This window comes from Hipposideros armiger, unplaced genomic scaffold (genome assembly GCF_001890085.2).
Source record: "Hipposideros armiger isolate ML-2016 unplaced genomic scaffold, ASM189008v1 scaffold_68, whole genome shotgun sequence".
NCBI classification, from domain to species: Eukaryota; Metazoa; Chordata; class Mammalia; order Chiroptera; family Hipposideridae; genus Hipposideros; species Hipposideros armiger.
In genome coordinates this window covers 1,985,834-2,002,499 of record NW_017731418.1, presented here as the reverse complement: position 1 = coordinate 2,002,499, position 16,666 = coordinate 1,985,834, and the positions used below count along the sequence as shown (strand labels likewise).

The 16,666-nt window shown below is 35.6% G+C and overlaps 1 protein-coding gene across 1 annotated transcript in view; it reads left to right on the top strand.

The window, feature by feature from the left end:
* The window catches only part of DHX15 (DEAH-box helicase 15), a 53,817-nt gene that overhangs the window by 22,017 nt on the left and 15,134 nt on the right, over positions 1-16,666 (top strand). The window contains exons 4-6 of the mRNA XM_019642422.1: positions 3,411-3,570; positions 6,299-6,517; positions 11,281-11,448. Coding sequence (XP_019497967.1) covers positions 3,411-3,570; positions 6,299-6,517; positions 11,281-11,448 — 547 coding nt within the window. The remainder of the gene's footprint in view (positions 1-3,410; positions 3,571-6,298; positions 6,518-11,280; positions 11,449-16,666) is intronic.

Genomic DNA, 16,666 nt, shown 5'->3' with positions numbered 1-16,666 from the left:
CCTCTCCCTCTCCCTCTTTCTTTTTTTACTGGCACCAAATAACAGCACTAAATTATTGGGGATTATTACTTCCCCACATAGACATGGTTTTTTCATCACTCATTTTTTCATCGCTTGAGCATTAGTCATTGACATTCGTTAAAGTTATGAATAATACATAGTTTGTTTTAAGTTTTTTCTGGCAATCATTTGGAAAACATTTTTCACTTTTCTGTGGATTTTTTCCCCTTTATGGTTTTTTTGAACTACACAACATGAGATGTTTTAAAGTTATAAATATCTGTAAACGAAACTGGAAACAAGTAATAACCTTTGCAGTACATAATGTGTTACTGTGCTTTGTTTACATCATAGTTGTTGACGTTGATGGGGTTGGGGTTGGTGGTTGGCTTGTAGTTGTACCATGCCATCTGTGTGAGCCAATTGCAAAAATAATTAAGCAAAGTTGATACTGCTCAGCACACTGAGTTGTATTTTTTTTGTTGTTGTTTTTTTATTCTCTTAATTAAACAGTCGTGATTGGAAATTTGAGCTGGTTTTGACTTAATTCCAAGGATGGTTTTGGCTGCTTTAGGCATCTATGTTGCTTAATCTACCTCTTCATTTGAACTAGTGCTTCTCACACTTTAGCAAGCATCAGAATCACATGAAAGCTTTTTAGAACACAGATTGCTATGCCCCATCTTCAAGATTTCTTATTGTAATCAGATTCTAGTCCTAGTAAGCTATTTTACTGGTTTTGAAACCCTAAAAAAGTTAACTGCTAATATTCAGAAAGCAACCGATTTGATTGTATCTTTAAGAGACCTTCCAACTGTAAAAATGTCATTTTTCCTGAGGCTGTATTGTACAAACGGCAATCTTCTCATATTAACTGATGAAGCAGGAGATAACTGTAGCATTTCATGGAACTGAATCGCTGGGTGATGATCAAATTAGTATTGAGGAATATCCAGGAGTCTGTCTCTGGAACCTGGAAATCAAGGTTGGGCTTAGTTGACCATTTAACTTAGTACATGTAATATGCATAGTTGTTAATAAAACAAGGCAAATAATACTTACATTAGTCTAATTTACAGTATTTACTATCTGCCATTTGTAACATTTCCCCTTTTAGAAAAATAGGAAAGAATGATTATTTTGGGTCAGCTCTGCTTTTGAATGCCTCTACTGCTGTGGTTGTCTGAAGTGTGGTGTATGTGAGATCAAAATAAAAGATCAAAATAAGGTGCTTTTTAAAATGAGTTTTAAGGAGTTTTCAAATTGAAGTCTTATACTTTTCAGTTCTGACTTTTTTCTCACTTTTTTTTAAAGATTTTATTGGGGAATTGGGGAAAGGAACATTGTGTTTTTCCAGGACCCATCAGCTCCAAGTCAAGTTGTTGTCCTTCAATCTTTGTTGTAGAGGGCGCAGCTCCGCTCCAAGTCCAGTCGCCATTTTCAATCTAGTTGTTGGGAGCGCAGCCCACTATCTCATGCGAGAAACGAACCAGTAACCTTGTTTTAAGAGCACGTGCTCTCACCAGCTGAGTCATCTGGCTGCCCATTGGCAGCTCAGCTTGGGCGCAGCTCACTGGCCCATGTGGGAATTGAACCTGTGACCCTGTTGCTCAGAGCTCATGCTCCAACCAATTGTGCCACCCAGCTGGTCCTCTCACACTTTTAATATGTGAAATTTGTGTACATTTTACAGCCTGTAAGGGTCTTACAAACTGATGGCAGTTTTGTGGTTGTCATTGCTTGTGAATTATTGAATTTGATCTAGCTGTACATATTGGCACTTCAAATAAGTAAAGCATGTTGTTGGAACTATGTGTTGAGTTTATTTGCTAACTAAAATGCCTTCAAAAATCTTACACTAGGCTTTCATATTGAAATGAGTAGGCTTAGAAACTGAGCAGCATGGTGTAAATTTGATAGTATTTAAGCAAATATTTGTTGTTGGAAGAATGACCAATTCTTTTTTTTTTTCCTTGCTAAACAACAGATAAGAGCTTTGTTGAATATAAGGAAGTTACCCACAAGTGGATGAAACTATTATGTTTCGCTACTGAGATAAAGTGCAAAAAGATTGCCAATTTCGTGTCAGTACTAACATCTGAAGGCAGGAGAAATTAGTACCAAATGTCCTCAAATAGATCAAAGACATTTGAAAGCAACTAGAGGTTGTAATGTAGCTGATTCATGCACTGTGCTGCACTATTGTTAAGGCACTGAGTCATAGTTTAATTGGCACTTTTTTCTTTCATGGTATTAATATAAAATAGCTTTGCAGATAATGCTGTGTCAATTCCAGAAATGTGTTCAGGTGAAATAAAGAGGATTCATTTCTCGTACACTGTCAGTTTGCTGAACTTATTGCTCCAACAGATGGCATCAGCTAAAAATACCAAGTTGGTCCATGAAAGATTAGGTTAGACTAATGGTGAAAAATGGAGCCAAAATAGTGAAGTCATAAATGATGACTTCAGATTTGATACTGCTTTTAAATCTGTAAATAAAATCATGGATTTGTATTTAACAGAATGAGCTGTGACTTCAGCATTTTCAGGCTCACTTTGTTTTGTCCAGGTGCCAAACTAAAGATAAGTTGTAGGATAGTTATTTTGTATTAGTGACAGTAGTATCCTGAATGGAATGGACAAGAGACAGCCGACACAGAAACAATTGTGCAAACCACCCTTCAGTTCAGTGCCTGGATTCCATACTGGCTGACTTGAGCCATATCCCTTAGCCAGGTTTCCCTCTTTTGGTTCTTTGATCTAGCTGATGTCATCTGGCTTTTCTCTTCCATCTATATGTATTTGTCAGCACTTCTTTAGTACTAATGCTGCTCTTCATTTCCATGAATGTATTCCTTTTTGTGCTGCTTTATGATCATTTCATTGAATTGTGTGGGGCAAGGGGACGAGATGGTAGACTAATGTGCTCTCTTAGCTGTTTTGAACCAGGAGCCTGTTAGCTTAAGTGGGGAATTCTGAAGCCTTTAAAGAAATGTACATTTGAATGTAGTAACATTTTAGTGATGTGATGTTATAAAGCAACTTAAAATGTTTTAGTTTTGTTTTGCAGGTTGAATATTCGTATGCTTCAAATTTTGCTTTGGCATTTGTGTGAAACCATGTGATCATTATATTTCGTAATCAGACTTGTTTTCTTAGTGCATTTCATTCAGCATTAATAATCACACTTGACAATATTTGATAATGTATAGCTCTTAAATACTCTTAAAATTTTTTCCTGAAGCTTAATTTTGCACAAGATTATTGAGATAATATTATGCACATTTGTTTTGGACAGAAGTTTAATTTTTACTTACATGATGTTTTTGCATTTTGTTTTTATGTTGTGAAGTTTAATTTTAAAATTTCCTAGATGAAACTTGACCGGCACGTTCTCTGTGAATGTAGGTACATGACTGACGGGATGTTACTTCGTGAAGCTATGAATGATCCCCTCCTCGAGCGTTACGGTGTGATCATCCTTGATGAGGCTCATGAAAGGACATTGGCTACAGACATTCTCATGGGTGTTCTGAAGGAAGTTGTAAGACAGAGATCAGATTTAAAGGTGAAGTCATTTCTTTTACTCGTTTTATTCATAAAACATGTACATACGAGGTCAGACAATTAAGTTCGTGAACTTGCCACAGTGCGCTTACATTGGCAGCACTGTACAAACAGCTCGGAAAGGTTTCATAACCTTGGTATATCAGTATCTCACAGCTGTGTTTGTGTCAACGTGTGACAGTGTCTTGCTCAGTGGCGTTCATTATTGTTGTGTGTTTTTGTGTGCCATCATGAGAATGTCGGAGCTTCAATTAGAGCAACGAACAGACATGCGATTTCTTGTTGAACTTGGCAACAGTGGAAGTGAAATCAAGGACATGTTATGTTAGTCTAAGTTTATGGGGATAATGCCATGAAGAAAATGGCAGTATACAAATGGATTAAACGTTTTCTGAGGAGGGAGAAAGCGTCACTGATGAAGAGAGGTCAGGGCGGCCAGTAACAAGCAGAACTGATGAAAACATTGCAAAAATTGGTCAAATTGTGTGTCAAAATGGTCAGCTGACTGTGAGAAGTATAGCAGACTAAGTAAATATCGATAGAGAAACAGGAAAATCTTACTGAAAATCTCGGCATGAGAAAGGTGTGTGCAAAAATGGTCCTGAAGGAGCTCACTGATGAACAAAAGCAAAGGAGGGTCATAGTTTGCCAAGACCTTCTGGAGAGACGACGATGTTTTGGGCCTTGTTATCACTGGTGATGAAACATGGGTGTACCAATACGACCCTGAAACAAAGCATCAGAGTGCACAATGGAAGTCAGCCAATTCTCCGTGAGCAAAAAAGTTCACCCGTCCAAATCAAGAGTCAAAACAACGTTGCTAACCTTTTTTCATATCAGAGGGATTATTTGTTGTGAATTTGTACCAACTGCACAAACACTTAACCAAGTTTACTATTTGGAAGTGCCGAACAGGCTGCATGAAAAAGTTAAGACGACTTGAACTTTTCACCAACAATTCATGGCTCTTGCATCACCACAATGTACCAGCTCACACGGCACTGTCTTTGAGGGAGTTTTTTAGCCAGTAAACAAATAACTGTATTGGAACACCCTCCCTACTCACCTGATCAGGTCCCCAGTGACTTCTTTCTTCACCCGAAGATAAAGGCAATATTGAAAGGAAGACATTTGGATGACATTCAGGACATCAAGGGTAATATGACAGCTCTGATGCCCATTCCAGAAAAAAAAATTCCCAAATTGCTTTGAAGTGTGGACTAGGCACTGGCATCGGTGCATAGCTTCCCAAGGGGAGTACTTCGAAGGTGACCATAGTGATATTTAGCAATGAGGTATGTAGCACTTTTTCTAGGGCGAGTTTGCAAACTTACGGTAATTGTCAGACCTCTTGAAAAACAGGAAACACATGCCGATCACTGTAATCAACTATAAAAAATAATCAACTGTAAAAGAAGCAACCAACAAGTACCTACATTGGTGTTTTTCCTTCTAATCTACTTTGTTGTGTCTTTGTTTTAGACTTTCAGTATGCTTCTACTTTTTAATAATGTATTTTTAAGCCAAATCTTTTCAATTTCTAACCTACCCAGTTTACTTAATGATCTATTTGTAAAGCATGGTATTTTTGTAACCCTGCTGCTCACCCTATTCTTTATTAAGTACAGAGGCCTCCTTCTTTAAGGATCAAATCTTTGTCCTTGTCCTCAAACAAAAAAACACCCATTATAATTCATAATGCTGGAGAGTGGGAATGACTATTCCCAGAACAACCCCACTCCTCAGAAATGCATTTGCTTAGCCTAGTGTCTTGTTTTTTTCCTGCATGTTATACCACTTGCACCATGGCCAGTGTTACTATGTTAATGAGGGCTTAAAACTGACTAAATATTCTGACATTTTTGTCTCCTAAGTTTATGAAGTTTTTCCTTTTTTGCAGTACAGTGTTAATATATATTTACAGAGGAATTCTGGGACTTTAAAAATATTGATAGCTGTGTATGTTTTTCTTATAAAAATTAAATTTTGCTTTTAAAGAATATGTAGGAAGACCTATATGAGTACTACCATTATTAAGCTTTATGAGCTATTGAAATTTTAGGGAGAAACTCGAAGTAGAAATTAAGAATTTTTAATAGAATGTTTTATTGGGGGGAGCCTTCTATTTAAGTAAATTTTTAATGGGTTATATAATGCGTCATTTACATAGCAGGGTGATTGCACAGTCATGCAGCCCTGCACCTGAACAACCTTTTGTAGCTGCAGCTTTTAAAAAAGGAAACGCACGTTTATTTTAAGAATTTTTACAAAGAAGTCATGCTTATTAAAGGTGATTTGGAAGAAGAGAGAAAGCTTATATCTATGCCACTGGGTTTTTTGTTTTTTTCATTTTCTTTGTTTTTCCTCATGTGTAAGGTTGTGTTTTTATAAATGTAGCAGTAATCATACTACACATTAATATCTTTTTTATCAATCCCTTTTACATATTATGTAATTTTATAAACTTTGGTTTTTAAGGTATTATTTCATGAAGATATTGTAGTTTATTGGATGTGAGGTTTTGTTCTAATTTTCAAAGATGTAAATAACTTACTGTAGTCCAGTCTTGCTGTTGATTTTTTAAATCACAATTTATTAGCATGAAGACTTGTAGGATTCTTTATAACATATATACAGAACAGTAAACATGAATGTACTTGTTTTTGTTTTTAAGACCACATAAGAATCCTTAAAGACAGCTTCATATGATTAACTTTTTTTTTTTTCAGGTTATAGTTATGAGTGCTACTCTAGATGCAGGAAAATTCCAGATTTACTTTGATAACTGTCCTCTCTTAACGATTCCTGGGCGGACACATCCTGTTGAGATCTTTTATACTCCTGAACCAGAGAGAGATTACCTTGAAGCAGCAATTCGAACAGTGATCCAAATTCATATGTGTGAAGAAGAGGAGGGAGATCTTCTACTTTTCTTAACTGGTCAAGAGGTATTGTCATTATTTGCTTTATTTTTCAGCACATTATTTCTATTATGCAACAACTTTAAACTGAAGAACTTGGCATATTTTATTATTCTAACATTTAAAGTTTTTCTTCAAACTGATTGTATTTATATATGAAATAATACAATCTCTTATCCATGTGCTCTAAGAAGACCTTTTTGTACCATTAGTATTTGTGTTCTAGTTAATTATCCTAAAAATGTTAAATGCTTTTAGAATTCAAATTTTAGCAATTAAGTCTTGACTTTGTAGAGATCCAGGTGGTCAGTGGTGTGGTAATTTGCAGTTTTGCTGAGGTATGAATTTGAATCACAGCTACTATGACATCAGGATATCATAGTTATTTTTAGCTTGTGAGTGAGCTCTGTAACTCAGGTGCCCATCCACCATCAAAGCGAATGTTTACGTTTTGTTTTGGTTTTCCACATGCTCAGTGAGAATTGGAAAGAATCACTGGAATTTCTTAGTTAGAATTTACCACATTTTAAGATTGAATTTTATTTTGAGGTGCAGCATTTTTCCAAACTTGTTTCCAACAAGATGTTTATAGGTGTGCTGTGAAATTCTTAAGTGGCTACATATGTTCAGGAAAAGCTGTCTGGATAAAAGGTTTTATAAAGCCTTTTATGAGAGGTTTTCTGAGAGCCTGTCATTTACTCTAACAGGCTTTGTAAATTTTCTAGAGTGTGCTTCTAAAACTAATATACATGTAAAACGCTTTACAAAACCTGCAGGTTCTGATCCAAAGGTCAGGTGGGGCCTGAGATTCTGTATTCCTAACAAGCTTCCAAGTATTGCTTAGGGATTAAGTAGCAAGGTTTAAGAGCGTGCTGTTCCATAGAACTTGCTTCAATGCTGGAAATGTTTTTATCTGCTGGTCAGTGTGGCTTTTGAGTATTTGAAATGTGGCTAGTGAGAGGAGGGACTGAATTTTAATTTTATAAAATTTTAGTTAATTTACATTTAAGTAGCTACATGTGCTGACTCCTGTTTTAGTTTTTGTATGGCCCACTAGTTAAGAATTGCTTTACATTTCTAAAGGGTTGTAAATAAAAGCTGTGTGCAACAGAGATAGTATATGGATTCAAAGTCTAAAATAGTTTGGCCCTTTGCAGTGAAAGATCTAACCCCTGCTGCAGAATACATTTTTGTCAAGTGTGGTCAGTGGGTTGATTGCCTGTTCAGGCGGGGAGAGTTTTTAAAACAAAGCAGGTTCTTGTCCCTGTTCCAGACTTACTGAAACCAGTGAAAATTTGAGGGTAACATCGAGAAATCTGCATCTTTCACAAGTTCCTCTGGCCATGTTTATATTCGCTGGGGTGTAAAAGTTTATTGCTCCAGCCAGCATGCCTGGGGTACATTAATGGCACCACCCTAGACAGTGTTGTGGGAAATTGCCCTAGTTGTCTCACAGGTGTGCTGTGTGACCGACCTGCCTCCACTAGAATGTGAGCTCTTATTTGTGTTTCTACAGGGATGCTTAACATATAATATTTGAGCAGATGTTACTGTGTTAAGAGCTATAAATGTTGGCTGATATTTTTTTTGTCCATTCAGTATTGTCTGTATGATGTATAATTTGTGCCCCATTGGCCATAGTTTCTTTTCTGTAGAGCAGGGTTTTTCAACCTCAACACTGTTTTACATTGTAGGCCAATTAATTTTCTCTTGTGGGTTGCCCTGTGCATGGTAGGGTGTTTATTAGCATCTCTGGCCTTTACCCATTAGATGCAGAACACTCTTTCCCCCTGTTGTGACAACCAAAAATGCCTGCAACCATTGCCAGGTGTCCCCTAGGAAGGTTCAAAAGGATTCCCAGTAAAAAATCATACTTGTTCTTTTCGGAAATAAGATGTGTTGCAAATTCAGTTTTACAGATAAACCTGTGTTGGTACTGGTAAAGGAAGATACTCCTTTTTATGTGTTTCGAATGGACAAATTTTTATATATTTTGTATGCAAGAGCTCCAAATGCTTTTTTGATGGCGTAAAAACCATCTTTATACTGTAACGTAGTGTGAGGAATTCATTTTTGTCTTATTTTGTATGGCCTTTATAGTTTCTCACTTCCCCCAAAGTGCATAGCATATTTTCTTAAATGACTAAAATAGTTATGTTCAGATAACCAAGCATATTAGAGTTCTATTAGAAATCTCAGATGGCCTCATGATGAGGACCTGAAAGGCTTTTTTATGAGTTAACTTCCTATAGTTGATATTTTGGCATCTATCCTATAGCAGGGTACGGGAAAGGGAATAAGCCCCGTGGTTTTCACATGTGTGCTAGAAGGGGGAATATATGTCTTTCAGTAATGTCACTGTAATTGTGAACCTCGTGTACATGTACTGTTGGTTTTTAAGTTCCCTTTAGGTGACTAGTCTTGAATTTGAAGACTGTGAAGGTAGCAGAGTATCTAATGTATTTTGTTTCATTGTGTGTTGTAGCACTGATTTAAAGATATGTAAAATAATTATTCCTCATGTTTGTGACTGTTATTTTTACTTAGTTAAATGGTAGAGTCTGGGAATTCATTACTAGTGTCTTCATAAATTTGAATAGCATCCATAAATTTTAGTTACCTCGTGAAAATTTAAAATGATTTTTAAGACCATTATTACCAATTTGACCACTTAAACCAAAGTGCTTCTATCATCATCGGATTTAATTTGGGAGAGACCATTTTTAATTAGTGAAAGGTTGGGAAAGATTTGAATTCTAGAATGTTTTTTTATGTTGTTTTGTTAATGCTTAAAATCTGGACTAATGAAGTCCTTAGGGGAGCTATACTACTGAATTCTATAAGAATGATTGTAAATATCAATTGCTTGTAAATGCACACTTGAAGATGTCAAAATCATTAAGCAACACATTCTTTTATCTTTAATTTTGCTGAGTAAAATGTCTTTTCCACATGTAGTGAGTTCAGCCTCTTTAAGGTTCCATGTTAATTTACTAACATACATGATGCTTTTGGAGCTGAAAGTCTTCTTAAATCAGAAACTCCTGAACTTCTGTCTGAATTCTCAGTATCACTCATGACTGAGCAGATGGTTGCTTTATGCTGATGATTGTCAATGAGTTTTGTGGTCTTCTGAACTGACAGTGTTGACTATCAAGGTGGGTAAACTTTAGGGGAAAATTTTGTTGGAGTTATAAAATTTGTTTTTATGTAAAAAACATAAGTGGTGTTTAGAGATGTCTTTGTATCCCATGAAGTAGTGATTTTGTTTTAGTTTTATATATGCTTAGATTGGGATAGTCTAGTCCCAAATAAAGTTGGAATTATTAAAATTCTGGAATCTACAAATGTACAATTTTGGGCACTTAATTTTCTAATTGTGTGTGTGAAATCTCAATGTTTGGTGACTTTTAATCATTTATTTTCCCATCAACTATGATTAAATTAACAAAAGTATAAATATTCTGAATATTCACGGCTGTTTTTCCCTTTTTTATTTTAGAAAACAAATCTTATTTTGTATTTGTTTACCAGCAGGGGGCATTCTACTCTAGATACAGCATTTGAAAGGAATTTCTTTCTGAAAATATTTGTTTCATTTATTATATTTTTCTTTCAGTGAATAACATTCTTTTATTTTCTTTTAGAAATTTTAGGTTTCAAAGGGAACTATTAACATCAAATTTTTAATAGTAATTTTCTGTGTCACAATTTTTAAGACCATACATACTTGGAATAGATGATAAAATTTTTTTTTTAAGTATTCAAGAACTTTGTATTAAACGTGGAAAAAAAGTTGCACTTTGATTAAAATCATTTCAAGAAAAATTATCCTAGTTTGATATAATAGAAGTAATGGAATACGTTCAATGGAAAAGTTTTTTCCTTTTGTAAAAATATCTGTCTTTTGAATAAAAGATTTGTTGATAAGGATAGTTTCTGATTGAGTCGTTCATTGGACAGGCTGCAAAATCATTTAACGTACTTCTGAGTTTAATTCAACTAATGCTTCAGTGAAATTTAAAATATATCTCCCTCCTGACTTTAAGTCCCTTTGCCAACCCCAAAAGTCTCCACCTAGCTCTCTCTCTTTCACACACTCTCAAATTGATTGTGTGTCCTCTGTTTAAACCTGGATTTGAATGCAGATGTATTGTGAAATAGTTTTCTGTGGTGGATAAATTTTTGAAGATACTCTTAAAATATTTGGGTTAGCCTAGTTCTTAAATATGCTGATAATGTAAAGGTGTGTGTTCTCATTAGAAACAATGAAAAAGTCTTTTATATAATTGCATTAGTAATAAATGACATTAATGCCTACTTGGCTTCTTTAAAATCTAGCACATCAATTTCTTTTAGATTGTGAAAATTAAGAAGGTTATGAGTACAGTTAAATATTCCTAGGTGAGAATTTTCCATTTTGGTGCAATTTATTGAGAATTAGGACATTTGACTCTAAATAAAGGGATGTGGCACTTATATGCAGTTTTTTCAATACAGAGTTGGCCCTCCATATCCCCAGGTTTTGAATCTGCAGGGCTAACTGCATTGTTCTGACATTTTTTTTTTTAGCTGAGCCATCCTGCCACTTGTTGGCAGCTCAGCTTTTGTGTGTTTATTTGGCTACAGCAGTCAAAGTTTCTTTGATTATTTTGGAAATACCAATGAAATTTGTTAAATTAGTTTTGATTACTAAATTGAAAATATGGCCCATAGAACTCGGATTATGATAAATACTTGAAATATTTCAGTGTGTATTTTGTTTTCAGACTCAAACTTTTATTTTATAGGAAATTGATGAAGCCTGTAAGAGAATAAAACGTGAGGTTGATGATTTGGGTCCTGAAGTTGGTGACATTAAAATCATTCCATTATACTCTACACTCCCACCTCAGCAGCAGCAACGCATTTTTGAACCTCCGCCTCCAAAAAAACAGAATGGAGCAATTGGAAGAAAGGTAGCATAGAAATGTTCTTTATAAACATTTCATGTGTACTCTAAGAATTGTCTTTGAGGTATTAAACTATATTGAATTACAGAGGACTAAGTTACGGGTGATTGTGAACTGAATTACACACTACAAAATAATCTACATTTTAAAAATAAGTAGAAAGGAATGTATTTTGGTGGACTTTTGCATATCATTTGACCTTAGAGAAAGAGCAGGTACGATCCCTCAGGAAGTCCCCCCCTTAGCAAATGGAAGGTTGGTTAAATTGGGTTAAGAAACTGGAGAGATAACCAGGTGCTGTCTTTCTTTTCATCAAATCACTTGGCAAAAACTAAGCAGTTTTTTCTTCAGCGCCTTGGCTTCTGCCTATAATTTTCTTCAATATCTAACCAAATGACATGTCTATAGGTATGAAATATTGACTGCAGAGATCTCTAACAGTAACACAAATTACACTGCATAGTTACGTGGGTTTCTTGAGGGCAGGAACTGTGGATCTTTTTGGTGTAGATGTGTGCCTGGCACTGGAAGGGAACAGGGTTTTCCAACCCTATTCCTGGGCACTTTGTTGGAATGGGAGGGGATGAGTTCTAGTTTGAAACTGTGCAGCTATGCTTTTGTTTTTTAAGAATACTAACATATCTAAAACAAATTAGGCCCTCGTAGTATCCACTATAAATTTGTTTTTATTTGTGTAGAAAGAAGTCTTTTATCTGAAATACTACTTGTTTATGATGCACTTGTCAGTCAAATTTGGAATCTATTGCTTATTTCTGTATATCTTTTTGCTAATATTTTCAATGATTTGAAAAATTACAAATTAATAAAGATGTTTAACTATATCATGGCTAATTATTTCCTTACATGGCTGTGTAAAAGTTAAATGAACCAAAAATATTTTTCAAATTGAAAGAACTTACTGAATGGAAATGCATCACCAGCCTAGTGGAATAGAAATGAACAAGTTGATAGGGGAAAAAAATCAGTGTTTGAATTTTTCATAAATCAGCAAGACTAGTGAATGACTTAAAAAATAGCTTCATTAATGTTGTACTTCCCAATTATTGTCTGTAGAACAACTTAAAACATTTTTCTGTTGTTACATTATATGCATTCTGAACTTTGGGGGAAACTTGAAGTTTTATGAGATACATTTAATATACAATTTTGAAGGTGATTTGTTGACTGAAAATACTAATTCTCTGAAGTTTTTAGTTTGATTCTGTAATAACGGGTATATATAAAGCAGCAATTTTTAAGCATTTCAATAGTACAGAGGTAATGCATCCTCCAGGCAGAGGATTTCATTTTTCTTGAAATCAAGTGCATTTTGTATATCTGCATTTGTTTAACTTTAAAATGGTTTTTATCTGACATTGAGTAAAATTGGCATACAGCTAGATTTAATGTTTGTCTTTTCATGTTATTCTCTTCATTCCATTTTGAGTTACTTTGAGATATATGGGCCCACATTTACTAAAACTCATTTACATGTGAGCCCTTCTTTGCTTGTTAATTTAGGTGCCAATTCAATGCATGATACGTTTTGTAGAATCTGCAACTTAAACCCGTGGAGTAGAATTAGTTTTTTGTGTTTTGTTTGTTTTAGCTATTGCTTTCTGTGTTCTTGTAAATCCTAAGGATATTGAGGAATATTTTTCACTACAAAGTGATTCTTGAGCAGCTTGTTGTAGTAGAGATGATGGGGACCATTGGGGTACCCAAGGTTTGGGCTTACCTTAGCTTTTAATTCAGAATCAGAACCATGGGCCACAATGCCACTTCATCATCCATTGATGGTGCTTTGTTCAGCTATTGGTGGTCATTCATTCAGCTAAAGCTACAGGACCTCTTGTTGGGAAATCACGTTACCTCTTAGCATGAGTCATCTTCATCTTAAATGTTGAGAAGAGCACTGTCATAGCTTCCCTGGATGATTGGAGAGACGAAGGACTTCCTTGGCATTTGATACATCATTTGTATGTTGAGGAAAAAGGCTCTGAAGCCCATGTTTAAGGGAAAATGAAAATGTTTATACAGATGGCTTGTTCTTAAAGAAGGATTTACTCAACAAGGAGGTAGGGGTACTAGCTGAAAACGTGGGAGAGCTGAAACACAGCACCCAAACCCTGGAAGGCAGGCAAGATGAGCGGGTGACCCGCGCACCCAGGGCGTGGTCGGCCCAGTTAGAGAGGGAGAAGGGATTGGTGAGCTTATGGGGAAGGAGACAAGGTAAGAATTACGGTTCACATGGGATCTATGGAGGGATATGGGTGGATGGATACTAGAACAGGAAAAACTGGTATTTTCCTATTGTTATTAACAAATGTCACAACTTTGATAATATCCTGTCTACCTTATAAAACAAAGGCCTACAGGCCAAAGCTTGATCCCTCTGTCATGAATTTATTAATTAAACATTACTGTGACAGTTACTGGAATGGAGCTTTCATTCAAGAGTGTTAACTGTCACTGATATTCATTCACAATTAATTTAAAATTACGTAGGAACATTTAGGGGCTTTCTGCTTCCAGTTGTGTAAAAACAAAATATAATCTGATTCATTTTGTTAAATTGTTTACATATTTTGTTCAAATGCAAAGGTGAAAGCATAGAGTAGAATATAATAAGTATTGAAAGGTTTGGAACAAAGAGAATAAGTTTTTAAAATTCCGCCAAAATAGTTGTAACTTGTATTTATATTTGGTGGGTACCTTTTGTAAGGTAGTGTCTTGTTATTTTTCTTTGTATTTATGCAAAATAGAGTTTATAATTTTTGGTCAAACTAACAAAGCTTTTTTAAAGTGTTAAATTTTTTAAATGTAGCCTATGTTAAAAGTAAAGTTTTGTGGCCATCTGGGGGACTTAACTAGCATTCCTTTTACAGATAGTTACTTAGTTCCATTTATGTAGACCTCCAACATAGTGCTTGCTAGTGGTGAACTACTTCAAGTTTCTAATGATTAAGAAAGGTTGAGAATGCAATGCATGTATTTATGTAAGGGATGGATATTTTTACCTATTTTGAGAATAATAATGCTTGATGTTTATTCAAGTGTTTGACTTGAAGCTGCAGCAACAGCATTCGTGTATATACATTAAAGTTTACTCATCTGTAAATCACTTATGTGTCTTTAGATTGAGGTTTATATTGCTATATTATAGACTTGGTATTATTAAAATCTAGCAACTATTCTTTGATTTTATTTAGTTTTCATTATTTTGTCCATACAAATAGCTGATTTTTCTATAGCCTATCTTACAGTTTACTAATTAACATAGCTCAGAGCATACATTGCTCAATAGAAAAGAGAAATGGCCCCTGTGGAGATGGTTCTATAATTTCAAAGAGAGATTTAATGATCCACTGTCTGGAGATAACTTAGTATGGTGCTGCTGGGATGTTTACAAACAAATAAGTTAATATCCATCCTGAATTGGAGACCCCCTCAGAGTTCCCTGGGGACTAAAAATCCAAAGTAGTTTAACCTAAATGCATTATTGTGTCCAAAAAGAATTCAAGTAGAGCAACTAAAGTATGCTGAGTTCTACTACTTCGAGGTGGAATTATTGAAATCAAAGTGGATTCCATTAGAAGATACAGTATTGAGGGGGAAGGGGATAAATTTAGATGAAAGCTTACTCTCAGCATACTTTAATATATGAAAAGAAAAAGGGCAAGAATGTCAAACCTTTTGCCATAGGATTTATTCTATTTTGGGGTTATTTACCTAAAATAGTTACTTGGTCAGTGAGGTGCAAACACTTTTCTAAAGCCCTTTGAACACTTATTGCCCAGTTACAGTCTAGAAAGCTTGTACCATTTGTATATGTAGTCCCATTGGTCATGTGGTAAAAAAAAGTCCCTTGACAAATTCAGGATGACGTGTTCTTGCCAGCTCTGTTTACATCTAGAACATACTTAGGTCTTGCCTCTCCCCACTGCTAGGATTTCAAGGCAGCTAGATAACTTCTATCATCTCATTCATTTGTCTGTTCTTTTACATTATGTATGTGTATGTTTTATTTAGCCTTAGCTAGTATTGGGTTGTAAGAAAAGTCATGACGTATTTTTTTCTATGTTTTTTGTTGCAAAAATGCGTCATGACTTTTCTGACAACCCAATATTATTCCTTCAGCTCTAGTCATTAGAAGTGCCCTCAGAGCCATGCAGTTTGTTACATGGATTTTCCCCCTTTTTGTTCCCAAATCGACCTCTTAATGGTTTCAGAACAGTGCCCTTTTTTTTACACGGTGATAGACACACTTTAGAAATTGTTAAGTCTGTGGTAGATAGGTCCTACTCGAAAAAAAAAAAAGTGTTCCTACTTTAAAGCTTTTTTACCAGTTTACTTTTAGTCTTTGGGAAAATCCAAAGATCATGCATCTCTGAGATCGTTTTTAACACTCATATTTTGGAGTTTGGCTTTTAGATGGCAGAAGACGCAATAATGACATGGGGCTTGCCAAGTTGGCATGATCACCTAATTCTTAAACACTTGTGGAATCACCTCCTTATAAGTATTTTATAATTTGTCACAAACAGAAAGAAAACATGCACACCAAATGAAATTATTTTGTGGAGAGAAATTAACTATTTTTAAATTACTCTAAATAAAGAGTTGATAACATCAAGAAATTCTTACCACATTGCCTGTGTTCTATTCTAGAAGAAATAATGTGTAATGTATTTGTTCCCAGATAACTTTTTTTTTTTTTTAAGATTTTATTGGGGAATTGGGGAAAGGGGAACAGACAAGTTGCTGTTGTTTTGTTCTGCAGTCTAGCTGTGAAGGACATTGCTTCACTGGCCCAAGTTGGCACCATCATTGCGCTCTTCCTGGGCGAGGCAGATCAGTCGCTGGCTTCTGGACGGCCGCTCACTGAGGCTGCTGGCTGCTCACGCTGGCTGCTGGCTACACACAGTAGCCCATGGCAACCCACTGCCACAGGGGCTGCAGCCTATGCCGTTTCCAGCAACTCACAGCAGCCCAGTTCCAGGTTGAGCTGTTGTTCAGCATCTTAGCTGTGGAGGGCAGTGTTCACTGGCCCTCATATGTGGGATCCAAACCGAGGCCCTCTGGCGTCCCAAGCCAGTTCTTAACCAACGCGCCACTCGGCTGGCCCCCCAGATAACTTTTTTTAAAAGGAGTAATTTCCTCCACTGCCCTAAAGATCTATCTAGAACTATTAACAGTTTTCACTGCAGAAGTCCAGATCACC